At 41.5% G+C, this 25,943-nt stretch overlaps 1 protein-coding gene across 1 annotated transcript in view; it reads right to left on the minus strand.

Annotated features, from left to right (window-relative positions):
• Positions 1-25,173, minus strand: part of LOC111974391 (rho guanine nucleotide exchange factor 28-like) — a 40,080-nt gene extending 14,907 nt beyond the window's left edge. Inside the window, exon 1 of the mRNA XM_070446840.1 lies at positions 23,927-25,173. Coding sequence (XP_070302941.1) covers positions 23,927-24,011 — 85 coding nt within the window. The 5' untranslated portion in view covers positions 24,012-25,173. The remainder of the gene's footprint in view (positions 1-23,926) is intronic.
• Positions 25,174-25,943: the final 770 nt, after the last annotated feature.

The raw sequence follows: 25,943 nt of genomic DNA on the forward strand, positions 1-25,943 counted from the left end.
ATATAGGACCAAACACACATTACGACAAGAGACACCACAACACTACATAAAGAGAGACCTAAGACAACAATATAGCATGGCAGCAACACATGAAAACACAGCATGGTAGCAACACAACATGACAACAACATGGTAGCAACACAACATGGCAGMAGCACAACATGGTAGCAGCACAAAACATGGTACAAACATTATTGGSCACAGACAACAGCACAAAGGGCAAGAAGGTAAAGACAACAATACATTACGCRAAGGAGCCACAACTGTCAGTAAGAGTGTCCATGATTGAGCCTTGAATGTAGAGATGGAGATAAAACGGTCCAGTTTGAGTGTTTTTTTGCAGCTCCTTCCAGTTGCTCTAGGTGCAGCGAACTGAAAAGAGGAGTGACCCAGGGATGTGTGTCCTTTGGAGACCTTTAACAGAATGTGACTGGCAGAATGGGTGTTGTATGTGGAGGATGAGGGCTGCAGTAGGTATCCCAGATAGGGGGGAGTGAGGCCTAAAAGGGTTTTATAAATAAGCATTGACCATAGGGTCTTGCAATGGGTATACAGAGATAACCAGTTTACAGAGTGCAGTGATGAGTCCTATAAGGAGCATTGGGGGCAAATCTGATGGCCGAACGATGWAGAACATCTAGCTGCTCGAGAGCACCCTTACCTGCCGATCTATAAATTACGTCTCCGTAATCTAGCATGGATAGGATGGTCATCTGAATCAGGGTTAGTTTGGCAACTGTGGTGAAAGAGGAGCGATTACGATAGAGGAACAAGTCTAGATGTACTTTAGCCTGCAGCTTTGATATGTGCTGAGAGAGGACAGTGTTACCATCTAGCCCATGGGTGTCAAAACATACGGCCCGCGGGCCGGAACCGGCCCCCAAGGAGGTTTTCGATCTAGGACCCAGCCAGATACATTTGTGAAAAGTGAAAAAATGAAAAAGACATGGAATTAATATAGTTTTAATTCAGGCTGGGCAATTCATGGGATTATCCGCTAAGGGGCGCACTCTTTCCATTCAGAGTAGAAGACAAGCATGCATCACTGAGACAGACTGAAAACAGCAGCACGGTATCAATGCGCCATCTGCTGCTTGTTTACGACCGTTGTTATACGCGCATTAATTACCTCAATTATCAGCCAAATGTCGTTCATTCCAAACGGAGAAAAGTAGATAAAGGAGATAAGTGTAGAATTTTCAAAGAAAAATGGACCGACGTCCTATTTATTGAGGAGATGCGGCAACGAAAAGCGCTTCGTGCTATGGTGTGTTTGGCAACAAAGTTTTGCGGTATTGAAGGAATTAATATATTTCGACGGCCCACTAACGAGGAACCATTCACAGCGACAAAAATATGGACGGGCTTGGCAAGGAACAACTGAGAAGGAATATAAGATTAACGGAGATTGCTGAGCCGAGGAGTCTGAGGAAACAGCAGTCATTTCTTCCAGAGCCGAGAAGTCAGTGAAGCAAGCGGTAAAAGCTCCAGCTACCTAATTTGCTGGCGAAATAGCATTAAGCATCGGAAGCCGTATAGCGCACGGTGACTTTGTTAAAGCGATGCATGATGAACGGCGGCTTTGAACTTGTTATGGTGGCCAGCAGGAAGCGCGACAGACTTTTGGGCCAATAACTTAGGCTGACGAGGAATCTATAGCACGAGAGGATATTCGAACTATCCAGGGCAGCTTTAGACAGTCAATTGAAACGAGTCAAGTCTTTATTGCATTTTCCGTGGGCAATTGACGAGAAGCACTGGGGACCATCAAGACGTGGCCCAACTTGGGCCATATTTTAATTTCAACGACTAGGAGTTGATGAGACATGAACCTTTACTTTGGAAAGAGTTTCTTGAGTTGGTGCCTAATGGATGGGACACCAGCAGTACAGCCGTGGATTCAATTCTTCGCGGCTCTGTGCGTTAGCTTTGAGATTGCCAGCAATAACTGGGACCAGAGTTGGAGTGGACCTAGGTCCGGCCGCTGTCCAGCCTGGCTACCAGACGGCGCGCACCTTTCTTCATCAGGTCGGAAAGCAAACGACAGGTGTCCGGACCAAGTTCAAAAGACACACGTTCAAGCCCTTAATGAGGAGATCGTTTATGGACATTTCACTGTCATTTGGCACCGAGGAGGCATTGGTGGGTTTGCAAGTCGCTTTTTGAAAATGGACCACGTCCATGGAGGTGGTTGTTCGGCACTGTACCAATTTCCAATCACGGTTGCCAGAGGTCTGAAACCATCGTCAGTTGTGACCAACTCTCAGCGACAGCACAACATTACCCACAGCCTGCCATACCCTATTCACTGACACGTTGAGATTGGTTAACAGCGCGAGGCGCTGTGCTGAGGCAATTTCCTTTTGAATCTACGAGAGGTGAAATCGACCAGTTCATGGAGAAAAAGGAAAAACCGGTGTCTGGGGTAATTACAATCTCAGGAATGGCTACGGGACTGTGCATTTCTTGGTATAGACATTATGAAACACTTGAACAATCTGAACAAAATGTTGGCAAGGGCCGCAACATAAAGATTGTCCACATTACCGTTTCCTCTGACAACATACATGCATACGTCGATCTCTAATTTGCCACTTATCAGTATACGCCGCTACGCCTTTGTTTACTTCCTCTTCAGGTTCCAACTCAAGGTAATATACAGTTAATTATTAGTTAGAGTAGGGAGAAATAAGAAAGAGATAAAATAACAGTATTAATATTTAAAATAATAGAATGAGTAAAAAAACATTATAAGTTTATGAAAGCTGAATTTGTGGGAGATGGCAATGGCAATGGCAACCCTGCTCATTTCCCCTGTCTGAGAGATGTGTGTGGAGACCGCAGCCTGATGCGGAACATGAAACGGTACAAAGACAAAAAATTGCAAGGACTACTGCGGGAGTTGAGAAACGTTTTTCAGGTATTTGGTGAACTTGAGACAGAATTTCAGTTTTCGCTCAACATCTTTCGCAAGTTAAACTTTCCTACCTGATCTGCCGGTCCGAAATTCAGCTAGTAGATAATTGATTTGCCGTGTCGATGACGATTTTGTAAAGGGCAAATGGCTTTGTAGGTTGGACAGATTTTATTCAGTGTATCTCTACCAGGGTACCTACCAAATTAACAGCCGGGCTGCTACTTTGTTGCATCGTCTGGGACAAACCTACCCTTTTGTGTGAACAAATTTTTCTCGGATGAATATCAATAAAAAAATGGCGTTCAAGGTCACAACAAGCACTTAAATGACTATTCTGAAGTGACAGCTGTAGTCAAGTCGACAATGACCAGCCTGTGTTGGAGAAGCACTTGTAACGGCCGAAAAGAATGCCAAGGTTTCGAGAAACATACAAGTCCAGAGCTAAGCTACACCTTTTAAAGCTTTGCCTTGATACTGTTATTGAGTTGAAGAATAGTCACGCTCTGTGAGAATGATCCTTCTTTCGGTGGTGATGTTAAAATTAAAGTGGAACTTTAGTGTTAGTCAGCCAGCTTCAAACAAGTTGTGTGATGGAATTCTCTGTTCATACAACTCATAAATTTTCATATGGTATATGTAATGTGTATGTGTATGTTTATTATGTAAATTGTTACGATTTACGGACAGGCGAACACTTTCTTCATTAACATTTCAACAATCACTCTCCTCTAGTTTGTAGGATGTAACGCAGGGATTACTATTTACTTTATATGCGTATGTGATAACTGGGTTTAAATCACTCTTTCTTTAAAGGTTTTTTAATTTAAGAGCAGCTATTACTATACGTCTTTTCAGTACCATTAAAGTTTTTGTGTCTCTTGGTACAATCGTGGGATTGCAGTTGCATGCATATTGATGCTTGTGAGTAAATTGCACATTTGTGCTAAGGAATATTAGAGTGTGTTCTTATGTTTTTGTAAAGGTAGTTCATCCTGATAAATTTCAAATATTACTTCCTAATGTTCTGGTAGGGTGACTTTTTACGACCACAAACCAAAGGAAAGAATGTATTTGTTTCTGTTTTTATAGGCAGAGTATGGTATATTCATTTTTAATGAAACGTCGGGCCCCACTTAAGACATCTCCACTACGGACGTATGGTGGCCCACCGATGCGAATGAGTTTATTTGAACACCACCTAGATGCTAAGCCGACTAGCTCACGCCAAGTACTTGTATGAGGTGACTACCTCAAGCCCTAAACCCTCAGAGGTAGTAATCACACCTGTGGGGAGAGGGGCATTCTTCTTACCAAACCACATGACCATTGTTTTGGAGGTKTTCAGAACAAGGTTAAGGGCAGAGAAAGCTTGTTGGACACTTCRACATCTTTGTTGTAGAACGTTTAACACAAAAAGTACTATCTATCTAGATGTAATGTAAATCAAAACTACTATGTAATTATATATTTTTTAAGTGCCATGTATGTCAAATGTGTATAAAATGTACTTGTAGAAACAAAAGAAAAAGCTGTAAAAACAAAGTACATTTTTGTACTGGGAATGAAGAATGAAGGATAGGCCCCAAAAAAATTAAGATAAAAAAAAAAGATAGCCTGAACATGACAAAGTTTGTTTGGTATTCGTAGCTTGAACAGTTCAACAGTTACTATTGGTTGGTTATTTTATGCAAATTAATGCAATTTTATATAGTTATAATTGATACAAGTTTAAGAATTTGAAGTTAATATAGCCTGAACATGTGAAAATTGGTTTGGTGTCTCTAGCTTGAACAGTTCAACAGTTACTGTCAGTGAGCTATTTTATGCTAATGTGTGTTAATTTGTATAGTTACAGTTGATACAAGTTTCTAGCTTGAATGGTTCAAGAGTTAATGTTGGTAGGTTATTATATGCAAATGTATTTACATTTACATACAGTCTATCCGGAAAGTATTCAGACCCTTTCCTTTTTCCAGTTGTGTTAAGTTACAGCCTATGGTAGAAAATTACAAGATTATGTTTTAATACTGTTCATGCATCGAATAGCTTTGATGAGTACTCTCTCATCTGTGTGAGTGTGACTGAGTTGGGCCTCTGGGGCTTGGCGCTAGCAATTGATTTGTGATGGCTTGGTAATAAAACCTACAGTCTGCATTCCATATAATTAGTTGGTGTTTGTGACCCGMGATAGAGATAGCCAGGAGGAGTAGAACAAACCCCTCTTAGTCTAAAATCATCTTTGTGTCTGAGAAACAACATCCGGAGCACATAACTCACAAGATGAACCCAAGATAGCTCGTGATGCCCCGAGCTGCCGGGGAGGGGTGGAACCAGCCATGACTAARCATTTTTAGTGTCAGCTATATAAGACCCATGATTCCTCTGTAAGGTTGGGCTGGTCGTTGACCAGCTTCATTATTGCAATTCTTAATTGATAACAAAGATTGATTGTTTGAAGAAATAACAAAGTATCTCACTTAATAAATAATTTTCCACAACATTTATGGCGACGAGGAAGGGATCCTTATCTCTGTCTGCTGACTACTCCTGAGGACCAGGGTCAACCGTGCTTGGGAATCACTCTAGGTGTGATTCAAGGCAACCCGCACTTCACTAAGGGAGCAGAGAGGGACCTGCCCAAGGTCCTCCGGAGGGGGCCGGTGGACTGATACAGGATCTCAAAAAAAGACTAATTTAATAGGGTGAGACTAACATCTCTTGGAAACAATAAACAAAACGAACGTACTGTCGTTTTAGAGATTATGAGATCCTGATAGTATTGTCATAATAAAGAGGGAGTCGTGACCGTACTGCCGTTCTTAAGATTATAAGATTTTGAAGCCATCGTCATAATAGAAAGGAAGTCGTGGCCGTATTCTACAGGGAAGAGAAAAACGGAGTTGTGAATTTACTGCCGTTTTCAGGATATGAGATTCTGAAGATATTGTTGTTATAATAAAAAGGAAGTTCTGAGGATACTGTCCTAAGAGAAGAAAACACGGAGTCGTGAACGTACTGTCGTTGTAAGGAGAGGTGTGAAATTAATTATAATGCCCTGGGTTAGTATCGTAAGATGCAAATGTGGGAAATTCTGTAATTCCATGAACTAGTCCTGAAGTAGAAACGTGTAGAAGTAAGAAAATATTCTTGCAGGTTATAAAAATATTGATTAAGTATGTTTGGGAACAGTACGGTGAGAATGTGATATGAGAGTTGTGTGAGTGTAACGGCAGCCTTCCTCCTCTTCGTCTGAAGAGGAGGTGTAGCAGGGATCGGACCAAGACGCAGCGTAGCTCGTGTTCAACATGATTTAATAATGACGATTAAACAGTGAACACTTACAAAATAACAAAATAACAAACGTGGCTTACCGATACAGCCCTATCTGGTGCAGAGAAAACACAGAGACAGGAAACAACCACCCAACAAACCCCAACACAAAACAAGCCACCTATATATGATTCCCAATCAGAGAAAACACAAAACACCTGCCTCTGATTGGGAACCATATTAGGCCAAACACAGAAACAGACAAACTAGACACACAACATAGAATGCCCACCCAGCTCATGTCCTGACCAACACTAAAACCAGCAAAACACACAAGAACTATGGTCAGAACGTGACAGTGAGGGTGAAAATAAGTGTTAAACTGGAGTTTGGGTAATAAGAGATGAAATTTGGGGATTATATGGGGATTCTGTGAAGATATGAAAACGGGACTATTTGTATGTGGTATAATGATTACTAGAGATTTGATAAAGTAACAAATGGGAAATAATAATAATATACAAACTTGCACACCCAAACGTAGATGTACGTAAGTGGTGAAAAAGGTATTCTGAGTTGGTACTTTATAGATAATTCAATAAAAATAAGGTTTTGCATTGTATGACTGTCTAGAAAGATCTGGGAAATATGCTCAGAAAAAGATTAACATATATCCACTTTTGGTAAAGGTACAAGACTTGACTTACCTAACCAAGAAAACTATAATGCTCATGGGTTTTTCTGGTCCTGGTAATACAGGTTTTTTGCTATCTCTCTCTTTTAAGGGGGCATCATATTCATCGAATAAACCCTCCCCCCCCCCATAAAGTTAGAGTGAATTAACACGGAATATAGAATGAATGACGTAAGAAGCCAATTTAGGTTTGCCATCAAAATAATAATAATTGCGGTGCAATTGTGATGTAATAACAGAATTTCAATATGTAGCAAAAGAAAAGATAATCCGCTTTAATTAAACTCGCCARATCTGTTTCCAAATCAATGGATGTCGATTTACTCGTCCGACTGCTATGATTGTAAATAAATCCCCTTAGCGCTAGTGAAATCTTTGCAGAGAAACACTTGGACGAACTTTATGGCTATTTTCTGGTCATTGTGTTGTTATTATAACCCAGAGGTTAAGACGAGCTGTGACCATGATCATGATAAAACAAGGCTACAACTGCAGTGAATTGAAGTTTTGGGCAGAAAGAGGCTCTAGTATTGTGAACTATTTTAGCTCCCACCGAAATGTATCTTTTCCCTTAGGAATTAGGTCATGTATTTTATAAATTTGGCACATTCCATGTCAATCTTAAAATAATAGACATTTAATATGTGTGAAGCAGAAARGGAATATTCAATAGAGGTTGGTATTAAAAATATAGAGTAACATTGTTTGGGGAGAACATTGTTTATGAAAACAATACAATCAAATCAAAATGTATTTGTCACATGCGCCCGAATACAACAGGTGTAGAACTTACAGTGAAATGCTTACTTACGAGCMMCAAACCAACAATGCAGTTTAAAAAATATATACAAAATACAAACAAGAAAAACAAATACATGTAATAAGTCATTAAAGAGCACCAGTAAAATAACAATAGCGAGACTATATACAGGGGGGTACTGRTACAGAGTCAATGTGTGGGGGCACCGGTTAGTCAAGGTAATATGTACATACAGGTAGAGTTATTAAAGTGACTATGCATAGATGATAACAACAGAGAGTAAGCCAGCGTTGTAAGGGGCGGGGGGGGGGGCAATGCAAACAGTCTGGGTAGCCATTTCATTTCCTGTTCAGGAGTCTTATGGGGTAGAAGCTGTTTAGAAGCCTCTTGGACTAGACCTGGCGCTCCGGTACCGCTTGCCCTGCGGTAGGCTGGAGTCTCTTGAAGGAGTAGCTGGGAGGCTCGGGCGAGTAGCTACGGGGGGCGGAGCTGTTGGCCGGGGTTGGAGTAGCCAGGAGGAAGGCATGGCCAGCCATAGAGAAATGCTTATTGAAATATTAGATTATCATGGATTTATTGGTGGTGACCGTGTTACCTAGTCTCAGTGCAGTGGGCAGCTGGGAGGAGGGTGCTCTTGTTCTCCATGGACTTTACAGTGTCCATAACTTTTTGGAGTTAGAGCTACAGGATGCAAATTTCTGTTTGAAAAGCTAGCCTAGACCATCACCCCTGGTGAGACAAAACCGTGACTCATTAGTGACGAGCACTTTTTGCCAGTCCTGTCTGGTCCAGCGGCGGTGGGTTTGTGCCCATAGGCGACGTTGTTGCCGGTTATGGCTGGTGAGAACCTGCTTTACAACAGGCCTACAAGCCCACAGCCAGCTTCTCTCAGCCTATTGCGGACAGTCTGAGCACTGATGGAGGGATTGTGCGTTCCTGGTGTAACTCGGGCAGTTGTTGTTGTTCATCCTGTACCTGTCCGCAGGTGTGATGTTCGGATGTACCGATCCTGTGCAGGTGTTGTTTCACGTTGTCTGCCACTGCGAGGACGATCAGATGTCTGTCCTGTCTCCCCGTAGCGCTGTCTTAGGCGTCTCACAGTACCGACATTGCACTGTATTTACCTGGCCACATCTGCAGTCTCATGCCTCCTTGCAGCATGCCTAAGGCATGTTCACGCAGACGAGCAGGGACCCTGGGCATCTTTCTTTTGGTGTTTTTCAGATTCAGTAGAAAGGCCTCTTTAGTCTCCTAAGTTTTGATAACTGTAACCTTAATTGCTACCGTCTGTAAGCTGTTAGTGTCTTAACGACCGTTCCACAGGTGCATATTCATTAATTGTTTATGGTTCATTGAACAAGCATGGTAAGCATAGTTTAAACCCTTCTACAATGAAGATCTGTGATGTTATTTTGGATTTATACAAATTATCTTTTAACTGTCTTGCAACTATAGGGGTCTGTTCCGCATTTTAGCATATTGGCGTCTCCAAATTAAACTGCCTTCTGCTAAATTCTTGATCGTACATTATGCATGATTATGTTATTATTGGATAGAAAAACAACCTCTAGTTTCTATAGAAGTTGGAATTGGTCTCTGAGTCGGTACAGAACAATATTCTACAGCACTTTTCATGACAGGGGGTTTCCAGTTTTACAAGAAATTTTTACCCCTGATCTGAGTCCTGTTTTTTTAAAAGCGACAGTTGGAAATGCTATGAAGAAACGACACTGCCTACGTTCTTCCTCGGGGTGTCTGTCACGTCATCACGTTTTTGAATGGAGTCTTATTGCACATCCCAGCCATTATGAAAACCACAAAATGTTATAGGACCGCCCTTCTTGTCGTGCGCCTGAAGCTTGCAAGGACATCGGACTTGCCTCATTCCAAATCGGTGTCTAACCAGCAATATTCTCCGGTCATGTTTTCCAACGTTATAGTTGTTAAAAAACAATCATAATGTAGTTTAAGTTTGGAACCGTTTTAGAGCAATTTATATCCGTTATAGTGCGTTCTGAGGAATTTATTTGTTGTGCACTCTGAAACTTTGCGACACGTGTCGTGGGTCCCGTTCATCGTTATGGGATATTTCGAAGGACAGAGGACATCTATCGACCAAAAGCAAGATTCGACCAAGAAAAGGATTCTTTGCCCAAGATTCTGATGGACAGAACAGCTCACAGTAAGCAACAATTTATGATGATTAAATGCGTGTTTCTGTCGATAAATGTTAACGTTATGTCGCACATCTTGTTTCTATTAGCTTCGCTTGGCGCAACCTTATTGAAAAAGTAAGGATAATTGAAAAAAAATGTAAAATCAGCGATGCATTAAGAACTAATTGTGTTCTTTCGATTCCTGTCACCCTGTATTTGTTTAATCAAGTATATGATTTAGCTTTCAATTAAACTAACACTCTGAATAGATGACGTCAGGACATATTTGAGGCTTGTGATTTTTCCTAGTATTTTTATTGTGTAACCGGTTTGGTATGGCTAAATATGCACGCTTTGCGAACAAAAACTGTATATGTATGTTGCTAAAATGATGTTACAAGGAGTGTCATCGGAAGAATTCTGAGAAGGTTAGTGAAAAAATTAATATATTTTGGCCGGTGATTACTTTATAGCGCTCTTTGGACTGGAATCGATGCATTCTGGTAACGTTTGCACATGTGGTTAATGGCTAACTTATCGATTTATTTGTGTTTTCGCTGAAAAAACACGCTTAGAAAATCTGAAATATGGTCTGAAATCACCAAGAAACTGGGTCCTCTCCATTGCTATGCTTTGTCTATTTTTATGATAATGTTTATGATGAGTAAATTGGTCATACACGTTGCTCTATCTATAATCTAGCTCGATTTCGTGTGATGGTCGGTGCAAATTGTAAACTGTGATTTCTACCTGAAATAGCACTTTTTCTAACAAAAACTATCCTATACCATGAATATGTTATCAGACTGTCATCTGATGGTTTTTTTTATAAGGTTATTGTATCAATATCTAGTTTGAGCCGAATTGGGTGATAGCACCTGAAAGGAGTAAGAAACTGATGGAGTTAGAATAGTGGTGTATTTTGCACGTGTTAGCTAATAGAATTTTACATTATTTTGTCTTCCCTGTAAAAAGCATTTTAAAAATTCTGAAATGGTGGCCTTTATTCACAAGAATCTGTAATCTTTCACCTGGTGTCTTGGACTTGTGATTTCAATGATATTTAGAATGCTTCACTATCTACTTGTGAAGCTATGCTAGCTATGCAATCCCAGTGTGTGGGGGATGGGGGGTGCTCCCGGACCGGGTAGAGGCTCGTTAGAGGTTTTTAAAGACGGGGTCCTGAAAAAGGGCCGTTTCTTTTTTTGCTGAGTTCATGTAATATATATATTATATGTATATATATATAAATTTATGTATATATATACAGTGGGGCAAAAAATTATTTAGTCAGCCACCAATCGTGCAAGTTCTCCCACTTAAAAAGATGAGAGAGACCCTGTAATTTTCATCATAGGTACACTTCAACTATGACAGACAAAATGAGAAAAAAAATCTGAGAAAATCACATTGTAGGATTTTTTTATGAATTATTTGCAAATATGGTGAAAATAAGTATTTGGTCAATAACAAAAGTTTCTCAATACTTTGTTATATACCCTTTGTTGGCAATGACAGAGTCAAACGTTTTCTGTAAGTCTTCACAAGGTTTTCACACACTGTTGCTGTATTTTGGCCCATTCCTCCATGCAGATCTCCTCTAGAGCAATGATATTTTGGGGCTGTTGCTGGGCGACACGGACTTTCAACTCCCTCCAAAGATTTTCTATGGGGTTGAGATCTGGAGACTGGCTAGGCCACTCCAGGACCGTGAAATGCTTCTTACGAAGCCACTCCTTCGTTGCCCGGGCGGTGGTTTGGATCATTGTCATGCTGAAAGACCCAGCCACGTTTCATCTTCAATGCCCTTGCTGATGGAACGAGGGTTTCACTCAAAATCTCACGATACATGGCCCCATTCATTTTTTCCTTTACACGGATCAGTCGTCCTGGTCCGTTTGCAGAAAAACAGCCCCAAAGCATGATGTTTCCACCCCCATGCTTCACAGTAGGTATGGTGTTCTTTGGATGCAACTCAGCATTCTTTGCCTCCAAACACGACGAGGTGAGTTTTTACCAAAAAGTTATATTTGGTTTCATCTGACCATATGACATTCTCCCAATCCTCTTCTGGATCATCCAAATGCTCTCTAGCAAACTTCAGACGGGCCTGGACATGTACTGGCTTAAGCAGGGGGACACCTCTGGCACTGCAGGATTGAGTCCCTGGCGGCGTAGTGTGTTACTGATGGTAGGCTTTGTTACTTTGGTCCCAGCTCTCTGCAGGTCATTCACTAGGTCCCCCCGTGTGGTTCTGGGATTTTTGCTCACCGTTCTTGTGATCATTTTGACCCCACGGCGTGAGATCTTGCGTAGAGCCCCAGATCGAGGGAGATTATCAGTGGTCTTGTATGTCTTCCATTTCCTAATAATTGCTCCCACAGTTGATTTCTTCAAACCAAGCTGCTTACCTATTGCAGATTCAGTCTTCCCAGCCTGGTGCAGGTCTACAATTTTGTTTCTGGTGTCCTTTGACAGCTCTTTGTCTTGGCCATAGTGGAGTTTGGAGTGTGACTGTTTAGGTTGTGGACAGGTGTCTTTTATACTGATAACAAGTTCAAACAGGTGCCATTAATACAGGTAATGAGTGAGGACAGAGGAGCTCTTAAAGAAGAAAGTTACAGGTCTGTGAGAACCAAAAATCTTGCTTGTTTGTAGGTGACCAAATACTTGTTTTCCACCATAATTTGCAAATAAATTCATAAAAAATCCTACAATGTGATTTTCTGGATTTTTTCTTCTCATTTTGTCTGTCATAGTTGAAGTGTACCTATGATTACAATTACAGGCCTCTCTCATCTTTTTAAGTGGGAGAACTTGCACAATTGGTGGCTGACTAAATACTTTTTTTGCCCCACTGTATATACTGTGTCCATAAAWTGTTTTTAGTGTGTATAAGCTGGAAGTAGAAGCCTAAGTGTTGTTCTCCATTAGTTTACTCAATTAGGGGAAGGGTGGTATGGTTAGGGAAAATAATAACGTAAAATATATTTTAAAAAACAACAAATATTTAAAATATATATTTTAACAAAAAAAAAATATGGGGATTGGGTATGATGCAGACAATTACATTGATAGAAGCCACAATCTGTCTGCAATATTTAAGCTTTTTCTTTTAATGAGCCACAATTTGCGGATTTTTCAATCTCTTTGACTGACAATTGAGCAAAGCTAGCAGTGCACAAACATACGCCAAGAGACACTTGACCTGTTTTAGCAGCTTTCCAATTCTACACTGCAGGGAGAGAGAGGGGGAGAAGGCAAACTCCACATAATAGTTTCAATCTATGGAATCACTTGGGAAATGTTGGATTTTAGGTAAACTTCCCTTTTAAGAGTATGATTTATTGGTCTACCAAACTGCTATTTAAATCTGGAATCAGAACTGAATTATCTACAACCTGTCACGACTTCCGCCGAAGTCGGCTCCTCTCCTTGTTCGGGCGGCGTTCGGCGGTCGACGTCACCGGCTCTCTAGCCATCGCCGCTCCATTTTTCATTGATCCATTTGTTTTGTCTTGTTCCCTGCACACCTGGTTTACATTCCCCAATCACACTGCATGTATTTATTCCTCTGTTCCCCCTCATGTCTTTGTGTGATATTGTTTGTGTTACGTGTCATTTGTGACGCGCCAGACGGGTGTTCTTATATTCCGTGTTGTTCACGAGGTATGTTTATTTGTTAAACATGATTTTTGTGACTGCGCGTTTTTGCACTTTTGCCAATTGGCTGGAAATTTTGACACAGTTGCGTCCGTCTGTTGGTTTCTCCTGCCTTAATAAAGTGTGCGCCTGTTCACAACCCTCTGCTCTCCTGCACCTGACTTCGCTACCAGTACGCACACCCTTGACACAACCAATGAAGAGGGTACTGCTGTTTTAGTTACCACATCACCTAATTAAACTTCACACTGTTGAATTAACTGGAAAATATGTGACCGACCGCCTTGATTCGGTCTTGGAGGAACAATGGGACAGTAATTCTGCTTTGAAGGTTGATAAGCTTGTAACCACACTTCTGAGAAAATGGCCTTTGAATGTTTTGGTACCTACTGGAGACCTCTTCTTTGTTTACACCCATTCAGGATCATTCACACCCTCTTAAGCTTTAGCCCCTACCCAAACTCTGACATTTTCCTCGCCCTAGCAGAGCTGGTTTKGCTGTTTTCATGTTATCCAGAACGTTGGTGACTGTAACTGTGCTGCTGGCAACAATTTAATTACGCTTTTTTGCTGATGTTTACTCACAGCGGCCATATTCAACGGGTGTAGCTAGCTAGCTAAACAATGAACAATAACATTAGGCTACAACCAGCCAAGCAAATGGATCTGAAACACAAATAATAAGATCATACACGTAATGTTAGCCAGCCAGCTAACATTAGCTAGCTAACAGTACACTTCAACTTGAAATGAAATCACTTTCTGTAAAAATGTAATCTTGTAATATCTGAAAATGTAGCTAGTTAGACTATCTTACCCATATACATCATAGATGGACGCGTCTCTTGTCAAGGACGCCATGGTTGCCCTTAGTTTGAAGATGTAATCCAAAGATAGGTGGTGTTTTCTTAATCTCCTTAGCTATCATACTCGAATTCCACTGATTTCAAAATTCGGTCCTCCAGAAAGTGGAAAGCAACACTTATGAAGTTTTATTGAGCGATACATTTTTAAAACAGCAGCGTTAGACAGGATTACCTACACATACTGACCAGCTCAAATAGAAAGAAGTSWGCTATATGGTAAACCCATTCAAACTCATCTCTCCGCATGTCCAGCCCACTCATTATCTCAGCCAATCATGGCTAGCGGGAAGGTTGCTGAATTTTTCTGTGGCTAAACCAACTAGGCTCRTAATTTAACAATTGTATTCATATTTACAGATTGTAACCAAGTTTTGTTATTAAGGCACATGTTCGAGAAGGCATTTCTTCAAAAAAACGCATTTTGATGTAAAAAAAATAAATGTTAAAATGGCTTGCCTGTGAAGTAGTGACCCGCGACATTTGCCTAGTTTCCTAAAAAAGGGTCACATATTAACAATGGGGGAACACATTCTAAGCATGAGACAATGAGTAAACATTGTGACTTTTGACACATATCAACTACTTTGACCACTTTTCCCAAAAACGTAGACAAAAACTTTTAGGCTATTACACCATGGTCTACTTCTGAAATGAGAACATAAATATCTACTATCAAGAGGTACAGCTGTTTTAGTAACCACATCATTTGCAAAGACTAGCCAATGATGTAGTTTGATGAGATCACATGATGTGCACCTCTGTGTCGCTCTCTTCCCCACACTCATACTGTAGAGCTAGCTACTGAAATGCCCCACAAATTGTTCTCACAAAACAAGTTGTGATCTAACTGCGGTACCGGATTGCCAAGTCTTGGACAAAAAGGCTTCTCAACAGTTTTTACCCTCAAGCCATAAGACTCCTGAACAGGTAATCAAATGGCTACCCGGACTATTTGCATTGTGTGCCCCCCAAACTCCTCTTTTTAAGCTGCTGCTACTCTCTGTTTATCATATATGCATAGTCACTTTAACTATACATTCATGTTCATACTACCTCATTTGRGCCGACCAACCAGTGCTYCCGCACAGTGGCTAACCGGGCTATCTGCATTGTGTCCCGCCACCCGCCACCCCCTCTTTTACGCTACTGCTACTGTCTGTTCATCATATATGCATAGTCACTTTAACCATATCTATATGTACATACTACCTCAATCAGCCTGACTAACCGGTGTCTGTATGTAGCCTCGCTACATTTATAGCCTCTCTACTGTATATAGCCTGTCTTTTTACTGTTGTTTCATTTCTTTACCTACCTATTGTTCACCAAATACCTTTTTTTGCAATATTGGTTAGAGCCTGTAAGTAAGCATTTCACTGTAAGGTCTACTAGACCTGTTGTATTCAGCGCACGTGACAAATAAACTTTGACTGGATTTGATCATCAAGCTTCAAGTGGTATTTATGTATTCATTTGTGACGCTATYCTTGATATGATCCTGCTATTGTCACATGCTACACATGCACATGTATCCATCTAKCCAATATTATCATGAAGTTTTCTCAAGGGATATTATACTTTTCTATTTCACAATGATCTGGTAAAGTACAAGTCTAATAATGACATTATCTTCTATTGTTTGTCCTCRTGTGTCTGTTTTTCAGCATAAAGTACTCTGTAGCCACTTAGTGTGGACACCAGGTGAGACTACACACACACAGATTCCTGTTGAACACAGTCTCTTTAACTATCTTATTTTCTCAATAACAGTCTCTCTCCTTCACTTCATCCCTCAAATTCAACATTGGAACCAATCGATATGATTGGTCATATGAAAACCTTTTGACCCAAATGCATAATGAGTGCTCTAACTCCCCCTTGTGGTGGTCTGGAGCAATGAAGCCGTGACGCTGGGTACCTCTAAGTCCTGCGGTGTAAGCTCGCAATTTTTGAAGGAGGAACCATTGTACACTGCAGAAACCACTGTAGAATGATCATGTACAACAACCATCTAGTTTTGAAATAAGGACTATAAAAAAAGCACAGCCAGACAGACACACATTGTGTCTACAAGCCAACAACAGCAGCCACCTCAGAGACTCTGAACATTACTGCCAGARATGAGATTAGTGTTTAACATCAGTTAACAAGGAGAATAACACAGATAGGCAACTCATATTACTGATGAAGCTTCAGACAGGACAAGCACTAGTGTCTGTGGTAGAATCACAGCTGATTAAAGTACAACAAAGTACCACATGTCATTTAATGGAAGCTATTAAATTATATATTTTTTTTTATGTGATATTTCTTATCCTTCATATATTCCAAAGCAATAAAGGCATTGGAACCTTTTACCAATCAAAGAGTGCATTGAGCCTGTCTTTGACTACATAGCATGAACTTTCCAGTTGAGGGCATCAGCCCAGCTAGAGCTCCAACAGCCAACAGAGGAAAAAGACAAAGACCGCAGTTAGAGCCAGGTTTCTAGAGTTTCCAGTAAAACAGAGCGTGCCCTCCAAACAGCTTACAGACCCCCGGGAGAGAGATGGAGATGGAGGGAGKGAKGGAGAGAAAGAGAGGGAGGGGGCAGAGCTGTCACAAGGGCCTTTTCCAAGGTTCTGTTCTGTTTAGAAGCTGTTATGCTTCATTTGAGAAAAGAACCCCTTGGAAAAACACAAGATTTAAACAATGATCACCTGTGAGGCTTGTTTATCAAGACTGTAAAGACCTGATTTGATTGTGAAATCAAATGAGTACACAGTGTCACAATATCAACATCATAGAGTGAATAGTTACACTTCCTCAAGACCAGCATACATCATGGAATTTCAATTGGGAGAGTGCAAAATAACAAAATCTTGGCTAAAAGATAGCTATAATTATTTCACTTGAAACGWTCTTGAGAATAGGTAAATCGTTCAAACAACCTCTATAAAGTCCAAGCAACTATTCTGTGCTATGACACCTGTGCAGTCAAACAACCATGATCATTACAATGTGTGTGTTTAAGCGTTTTCACATATTTCTCAGTCGGAGAGCTCAAATTCACAAATATTTAAGAAATACACTTTTGCACACCTGATGTTACCTCACAGATGCATGGGGGAGGTGCAAAAACAACCAGGAAAACTGACTTCCTCACACTTTGTATACACAAAATCAACACTTAAAATGGACATACAGTGGGGAGAACAAGTATTTGATACACTGCTGATTTTGCAGGTTTTCCTACTTACAAAGCATGTAGAGGTCTGTMATTTTTATCATAGGTACACTTCAACTGTGAGAGACGGAATCTAATCTAGTAGTGCATTTTATTGCATGCCATAAGTATTTGATCACCTACCAACCAGTAAGAATTCCGTCTCTCACAGACCTGTTTTTTTTTTTTTAAGAAGCCCTCCTGTTCTCCACTCATTACCTGTATTAACTGCACCTGTTTGAACTCGTTACCTGTATAAAAGACACCTGTCCACACACTCAATCAAACAGACTCCAACCTCTCCACAATGGCCAAACCAGAGAGCTGTGTAAGGACATCAGGGATAMAATTGTAGACCTGCACAAGGCTGGCATGGGCCACAGGACAATAGGCAAGCAGCTTGGTGAGAAGCGCAACAACTGTTGGCGCAATTATTAGAAAATGGAAGAAGTTCAAGATGACGGTCAATCACCCTTGGTCTGGGGCTCCATGCAAGATCTCACTTCGTGGAGCATCAATGATCATGAGGAAGGTGAGGGATCAGCCCAGAACTACACGCAGGACCTGGTCAATGACCTGAAGAGAGCTGGGACCACAGTCTCAAAGAAAACCATTAGTAACACACATACGCCGTCATGGATTAAAATCCTGCAGCGCACGCAAGGTCCCCTGATCAAGCCAGCGCATTTCCAGGCCCGTCTGAAGTTTGCCAATGACCATCTGGATGATCCAGAGGAGGAATGGGAGAAGGTCATGTGGTCTGATGAGACAAAATAGAGCTTTTTGGTCTAACTCCACTCGCCGTGTTTTGGAGGAAGAAGAAGGATGAGTACAACCCCAAGAACACCATCCCAACCGTGAAGCATGGAGGTGGAAACATCATTCTTTGGGGATGCTTTTCTGCAAAGGGGACAGGACGACTGCACCATATTGAGGGGATGGAGTGGGGCCATGTATCGCCGAGATCTTGGCCAACAACCTCCTTCCCTCAGTAAGAGCATTGAAGATGGGTCGTGGCTGGTCTACCAGCATGACAACGACCCAAAAACACACAGCCAGGGCAACTAAGGAGTGGCTCCATGAGAAGCATCTCAAGGTCCTGGAGTGGCCTAGCCAGTCTCCAGACCTGAACACCAATAGAAAATCTTTGGAGGGAGCTAAAAGTCCGTATTGCCCAGCGACAGCCCCGAAACCTGAAGGATCTGGAGAAGGTCTGTATGGAGGAGTGGGCCAAAATCCCTGCTGCAGTGTGTGGAAACCTGGTCAAGAACTACAGGAAACGTATGATCTCTGTAATTGCAAACAAAGGTTTCTGTACCAAATATTAACTTTTTCTTGATGTATCAAATACTTATGTCATGCAAGAAAATGCAAATTAATTACTTAAAATCATACAATGTGATTTTCTGGATTGTTTTAGATTCCGTCTCTCACAGTTTAAAGTGTACCCATGATAAAAATTACAGACCTCTACATGCTTTGTAAGTAGGAAAACCTGCAAAATCGGCAGTGTATCAAATACTTGTTCTCCCCACTGTATTATCATCATTTATTCAGCCAGTCATGTTTATGCAGATAACGTTTTATTAAGAAGAATACACTGTGGCTTGATTCCATTCAGCTAATCTTTATATGAATAACATAAAAAAACACTTACAGCATTTCATCTTACAGGTATCATTCTCAATTATGACGGCAATAATGTGTGTTATCGCCTATCACATCCAGCAGTGCAACAGGAGGAGAAGAGAGTTCAGCAGTGATGAAACAGACATGGAAGTAACTTGATCTCTCCCAAAGCTGAACTGTTTAAATCATTACAGAGAGAATATCTTGACACCAAAATACTGTGATTCTACAAAACTCTTTCCATACTCTACAGATATCGACACGGGCATTTMTAACAGACACCAGCCCATTTGATCCCCTTGAGACCCCCACTCCGGCTTATCGAGGCCCCTATTATCAGCCAAGTCATGATCATGCTGTGCAAACCCCCCAATTTAGACAGGACTACCAGCCTTTCTGGCATTTGTCAAAACTGACCTACGGGCAGTCTGTTGCTTGCAGGGACTGATTTAACCACAGTAGCCCTTATTCTGGTGGAGTTCATCTAGAACAAAACTAGGGATTACATTAGYATACATTAAGGATTACTTGTGGACTTTGCAGTTCGGGACTACAATTTTTCAAATACAGCCTAGTTACTATACAAACGTGTGTTAATAAACCATATCCGTGAAATAAATATCATAATCTCACTCATCTTGATTAGAAGAGTGATTAGACCAAGAGTAATTTGCATTATATTTTGGTCATTTAGCAGACACTCTAATCAAAAGCAATTTACAATCAGTGCATTCAACTATTTGAATCAGAGGACTCAAAAATACTGTGTTGAAATGTTAAGAGAGCAAGTGGGTAAAATTGACTGGTCACYTGTGCTGGATAGTGTAAGGGTAGACAGTGCACCAGAAGACTTTAAATGTAGATTCCTTGATGTGGTGAATGTGATGGCTCCCATTAGACAGGAGCAAAGCAGAGATCTAGMCCTTGGTTTAATCATGAGATTCTAGAATCTATGCAAGCAAGGAATACAGCCTTTAAGAAGTGTAAGAACACTCAAGAGCAGCCTGATTTTCTCCTGCATTCGGGAAGTATTCAGACCCCTTCACTTTTTCCACATTTTGTTACGTTGCTGCCTTATCCTAAAATTGATTAAATTGTTTTTTTCCTAATCAATCTACACACAATACCCTATACTGACTAAGCAAAAACTGGTTTTAGAAGTGTTTTCAAATGTAYAAGATGAAATAAATAAATGTCCMTTTATATAAGTAATCAGACCCTTTACTCAGTACTTTGTTGAAGCACCTTTGGCAGCGATTACAGCCTTGAGTCTTCTTGGGTATGACGCTACAAGCTTGGCACACCTGTATTTGGGGACTTTCTCCCATTCTTCTTTGCAGATCCTCTCAAGCTCAGTCAGGTTGGATGGGGAGAGTTGCAGCGCAGCTATRTTCAGGTCTCTCCAAAGATGTTCGATCGGGTTCATGTAGGGGCTTTGGCTGGGCCACTCAAGGAAATTCAGAGACTTATCCCGAAGCCACTCCTACGTTGTCCTGGCTGTGTGCTTAGAGTCGTTGTCCTGTTGGAAGGTGAACCTTCGCCCCAGTCTGAGGTCATGAGYGCTCTGGAACAGGGTTTCATCAAGGATCTTTCTGTACTTTGCTCCGTTCATCTTTCCCTCGATCCTAACTAGTCTCATAGTCCCTGCCGCTGAAATACATTCACACAGCATGATGCTGCCACCACCATAATTCACAATAGAGATGGTGCCAGGTTTCCTCCAGACGTGACGCTTGGAATTCAGGCCAAAGAGTTCAATCTTGGTTTCATCAGACCAGAGAATCTTGTTTCTCATGGTCTGAGAGTCCTTTAGGTGGCTTTTGGCAAACTCCAAGCGGGCTGTCATGTGACGTTTACTGAGGAGTGGCTTCTGTCTGGCCACTCTACCATAAAGGCCTGATTGGTGTAGCGCTGCAGAGATTGTTGTCCTTCTGGAAGGTTCTCCCATCTCCACAGAGGGAGGTTCTCCCATCTTCACCTCCCTGACCAAGGCCCTTTTCCCCTGATTGCTCAGTTTGGTCGGTCGGCCAGCTCTAGGAACAGTGTTGTTAGTTCCAAACTTCTTCCATTTAAGAATGATGGAGGCCACTGTGTTCTTGGCGACCTTCAATGCTGAAGAAATGTTTTGGTACCCTTCCCCAAATCTCTGCCTCGACACAATCCTGTCTTGGAGATCTACGGACCATTCCTTTGACMTCCTTTCCTTTGACCTCATGATTTGGTTTTTGCTCTAACATGCACTGTCAACTGTGGGGCCTTCTATAAACAGGTTTGTGCCTTTCCAAATCATGTCCAATCAATTGAATTTACCACAGGTGGACTCTAATCAAGTTGTAGAAACATCTCAAGGATGATCAATGAAAACAGGATGCATCTGAGCTCAATTTCGAGTTTCATAGCAAAGGGTCTGAATACTTATGTAAATAAAGTATCTATTTTTAATTTATAATACATTTGCAATTATTTCAAAAAACCTGTTTTCACTTTGTCAGTATGGGGAATTGTGTGTTGATTGATGAGGATTATATATTTTTTAATGTAATCCATTTTAGAAGTCCGTAACGTAACAAAATGTGGAAACATTTAAGGGGTCTGAATACTTTCCGAATGCACTGTAAACGTCACAGAAATGAAGCACAGAGCAAGATGGATGAAGCTAAGAGAGGTTACTTTGCTGATAAAATCATTGAGAACAAAAATTACCCTAAAAAGCTTTGGAAATCATTTAAGGAACTAGGCTTTAGTACTACTACGAAAAACAAACGAAACAGTATTGGACTGAGCATCAGGGCGGAGATGGTATATGACAAAGCAAAGGTTGCCAATGAATTTAACTCTTTTATTTTACTTCTGCTTGGGGGGTGTGAACATGGTCACTAAAGTGCTAGGGAAGGTTAATGCGAAAAACAAGTTTTTGTCTAGAATGTCCAAGCTGCTTGAATAAGGACTTTTTGAGAGTGCGTGCCACTGCTCTCATTCAATGCCATTTTGACTASGCTTCCTGGTTTGGGGGCTTATTTAAGCTTCTGAAGGGGAAACTCCAGGTAGCCCAGAATAAGCWGATCAGTGTAGTATTGAAGGTGAGTCCACATACTCACATAGGCAGGAGCTGCTTTCAGAAACTCAACTTGCTGCATGTTGAGGTTAGGGTGTCCCAGATTAGACAGRGTTTGGTTTACAGGAGTATTTATAGTTCTGCACCCAGATATCTAACTGATTACTTTCCMCATGTTAGGGATGCACAAAATCACAGCACCAGATCAGGTGTTGCTAATGTGTGCTTATACAGGTTCAGGAGTAATGCTAGGAAAGGTACTTGTATACTGGAGCATCAGCGTGGAATGAGTTGCCTCTGCCCATAAAAWTGACGTCCTTTCTGGGCAGCTTTGAAAATAAAGTAAAAAACWGTTTGATGTCTTCTGTGTAACTGCAATGATGAGATGGATGTTCTTCTTCTTTGTTTTTATGTTTTATTATCTCGCTCCATACTGTGTTCAACCATGTTCGATCTTGCCTCGCCATCTTGTCTCAAGATGACCACAATTGAAATAAATCCCAGACTTTATTGTGTGTAATCCTCAATGATTTTACTCATGTGCATATATGGCTTTTATGTGTGCTTGTTTTGTTTTGTATGATCGAGTTAATAAACTAAACTAAAATAAGGTAGGTAAGACAACCAAATATCACAGTCATTGCAAGAAAACWTTCCTCAGCAAAGCAGCTGATCAGGGAAATCAGTTATAGTAAGAAAATACAAATAGTTCAACTGGGTTGAGTAGCCACAGACAGTGTCAGTCACTGTCAATGAAGTACAACAGTCACGCAGAGCGCAACATTTATGTTCTCCCTGACAGCATAGGAAGTGCGTGTGATCTGGCCTAAGGARATGTCTGTCCACAAGATACAAGCCAATCCGTTACCCTAGACAGAATGTCTGACATTCCAATATTAGTTTTCAGCTATCCTAGTTAAATCATTAGCAAACACACTCTCACTGCAACTGTATACAACTAAATATGGGCAATAAGAAGAAAAAGAACATTGAAACATCACTGCCAAAAAGACTGATTATCATTCTTCATTCTGCTGATGTCTTTGTGGAATATAACATTGTGACTATCACTCCAAGCTTTCCTGTAAACCTTGTATGACTTAGGGACATGAAGGATAGGTAAGGAAACACAGACTTACTGCACAACTTCTGCTATATACCAACTAATTACAAACAGAACATAATATCTGGGATATTGACTGGAATGGGTTTTGGGGCAAAAATAAATAGCATTTGGAGACAGTATCAAGGTAATCAAAACCAAAGCATTGATGGCTGTCATACCTTGTCTATAGACTGCTTACAGGGTAAGGAAACCCATATGTCATTTTGTAATTTGGGTGAACTATCCCTTCAACTCGGTCATACTCTGCAACAGAGTAAGGATGGAGTCACAAATCTTTGGACATTGCTCTCAACATGTCAGTGACCAGATTGTTTTCTAGGAGATGTTCCACTAAGAGAAAACATTTTAAAGGGAAAACACATTCTGAAAAATATTCCAAATTCAAGCATTTAGTCCACATGGAAAGTGATCCTCTCACAATCCATTGAACCAAATCTAACCATCAATGTAAATTGCAATCAATGGATAGTTAAAGCATAGGAGACTCCAAGGTCTTTCTTGAAAATACATTTACTCCGGACCAACCTGGATGAATAAAGGTTTCATAAAATTCAATGAAAAGATGTCAAATAGTCCCAGTGTTACCTTGCTTGTCCATCTTCTTGCGTATCCTCGTCTTGGGGAAAGAGGGCCAGGAGTAGTTAAAAGGAGAGTCAGAATATGAATCCATGAATCTGTGTTTCGTCTATGAGTCTCAGAGCACCCTGCAGCCTGACCAAGGCTTTAACACCAAAACACCTTTGTTTTTAATATWAAAAAAACAACATATTTTACTGAACTTCAATTTTCCTCCAGGTTGGATATTCCTGACTATCTCTTGTACATTCAGTGTGTTCTTCAGGAGTCTTGGTTGGACTGATGTGGTACCAGTTTACTCCTTCCTTCCGTCTGAGTCTCAGCAGAGTGCAGACACTGACACCTCAGCAGTGAGCCAGCATGTTCCCACATCTCCCCCTCCCCCTTCTCCGACTCCAAAACGCCCCTCCTACCCTGTCCCCTTCAAAACTCCAAATCATCTAGCATATCGAGACCGCTTTCTTTGTCTAATTTTTCTCTTGCTTTCTTGCCTTCTCCACCTCCTTTTCTCTTTTTTTCTCCCTTCTTCCCCAACATTCGCTCTATCCTACCCTCTCCCGTCCTGTCTCTCTTTCTCGCCTTCTCCTCCTCCATTTCTCTTTTTTCTCTCTTCCCCAACCTTCCCTCTATCCTACCCTCTCCTGTCCAGTCTCTCTTTCTCACCTCCTCCTCCATTTCTCTTTTTTCTCCTTTCTTCCCCAACCCTCACTCTATCCTACCCTCTCCCATCCTGTCTCTCTCAACTTCTCCTCCTCCATTTCTCTTTTTTCTCCCTTCTTCCCCAACCTTCGCTCTATCCTACCCTCTCCCGTCCTGTCTCTCTTTCTCACCTTCTCCTCCTCCATTTCTCTTTTTTCTCCCTTCTTCCCCAACCCTCGCTCTATCCTACCCTCTCCTGTCCAGTCTCTCTTTCTCACCTTCTCCTCCTCCATTTCTCTTTTTTCTCCCTTCTTCCCCAACCCTCGCTCTATCCTACCCTCTCCCATCCAGCCTCTCTTTCTTTCATTCTCTTCCTCCTTTTCTCTTTTTTCTCCCTTCTTCCCCCAACCCTCRCTCTATCCTACCCTCTCCCGTCCAGCCTCTCTTTTTTTCCTTTTCCCTCCCTCACCCACCACGCTCAGCAGAGAGGGGGAGAGACCAGAACATGGGGGGAGGAGGAACGAGTGACTGAGGGATAAAAATGACTAAAGGAGAAGTAGAGAGAGAGAGACAGAGTAGAGAGGAGTGCCCGCCTCAGACCATCTTGAAAGACAAACACAGGGCCAGACAGCTGGTCCTGACCTGAGGAACCCACAAGGAGGTCAGTTAGAGTCAGACGAGTCAGAGATAAGAATAATTAATCTCAGTCCTAGAGTTAACGCTGTGTAGWGAACACAACACACACGGCAACACTACACATCCCCCTACTGCACAAGCCCAGGGCACAACACTACTCACTAAACACACGGCCACACCACTCATACGCACAGAGGAATGTTCTAAATGAGTCCTCAGAGAGGCTGTATCCTAAATGACACCCTATTCCTGATATAGTGCACTACTTTTGACAAGGGCCCATAGGGTCAAAGTAGACATAACCAGTCTTCAGAAAGGAAGAAAGCTCTTGGAGAGGATAGTGACTGAGAAACAGAGGGGTTTCAAGGCAGATTGCCATGTCAGTAAAGTGGAAACAGGCAGAAGCAGCACAAAGAAACCAAGAGACTCTCAGAGACTCTCACACACACACACCAAGTTGCCAGTGCAGTATTCTATATCCAAACACAGTTAGTACTCCCCCCTGGAGGTCTGATCGAGAGTTAAAAACAGAGACACCGCGTGTCCACTCTATTCCACTACAGTTGGCTGCAACAACCCTTCAGACAAAAACCTTAAGAGGAGACGAGGAGAGGAAAGAGGGAGCGTCAAAGTCTGGCACTTTAACAACTCACTTTCTTTCCCTGGGGGGGGGGGGGGGATCAAGGTGTAGAGGAGGATGAGAGCAAACAAAAGAAGGGAGAGTAGTAGCAAGATGGGGCAAAGGGATAGG

The sequence above is a fragment of the Salvelinus sp. IW2-2015 genome, linkage group LG15 (genome assembly GCF_002910315.2).
Source record: "Salvelinus sp. IW2-2015 linkage group LG15, ASM291031v2, whole genome shotgun sequence".
Lineage (NCBI taxonomy): Eukaryota > Metazoa > Chordata > Actinopteri > Salmoniformes > Salmonidae > Salvelinus > Salvelinus sp. IW2-2015.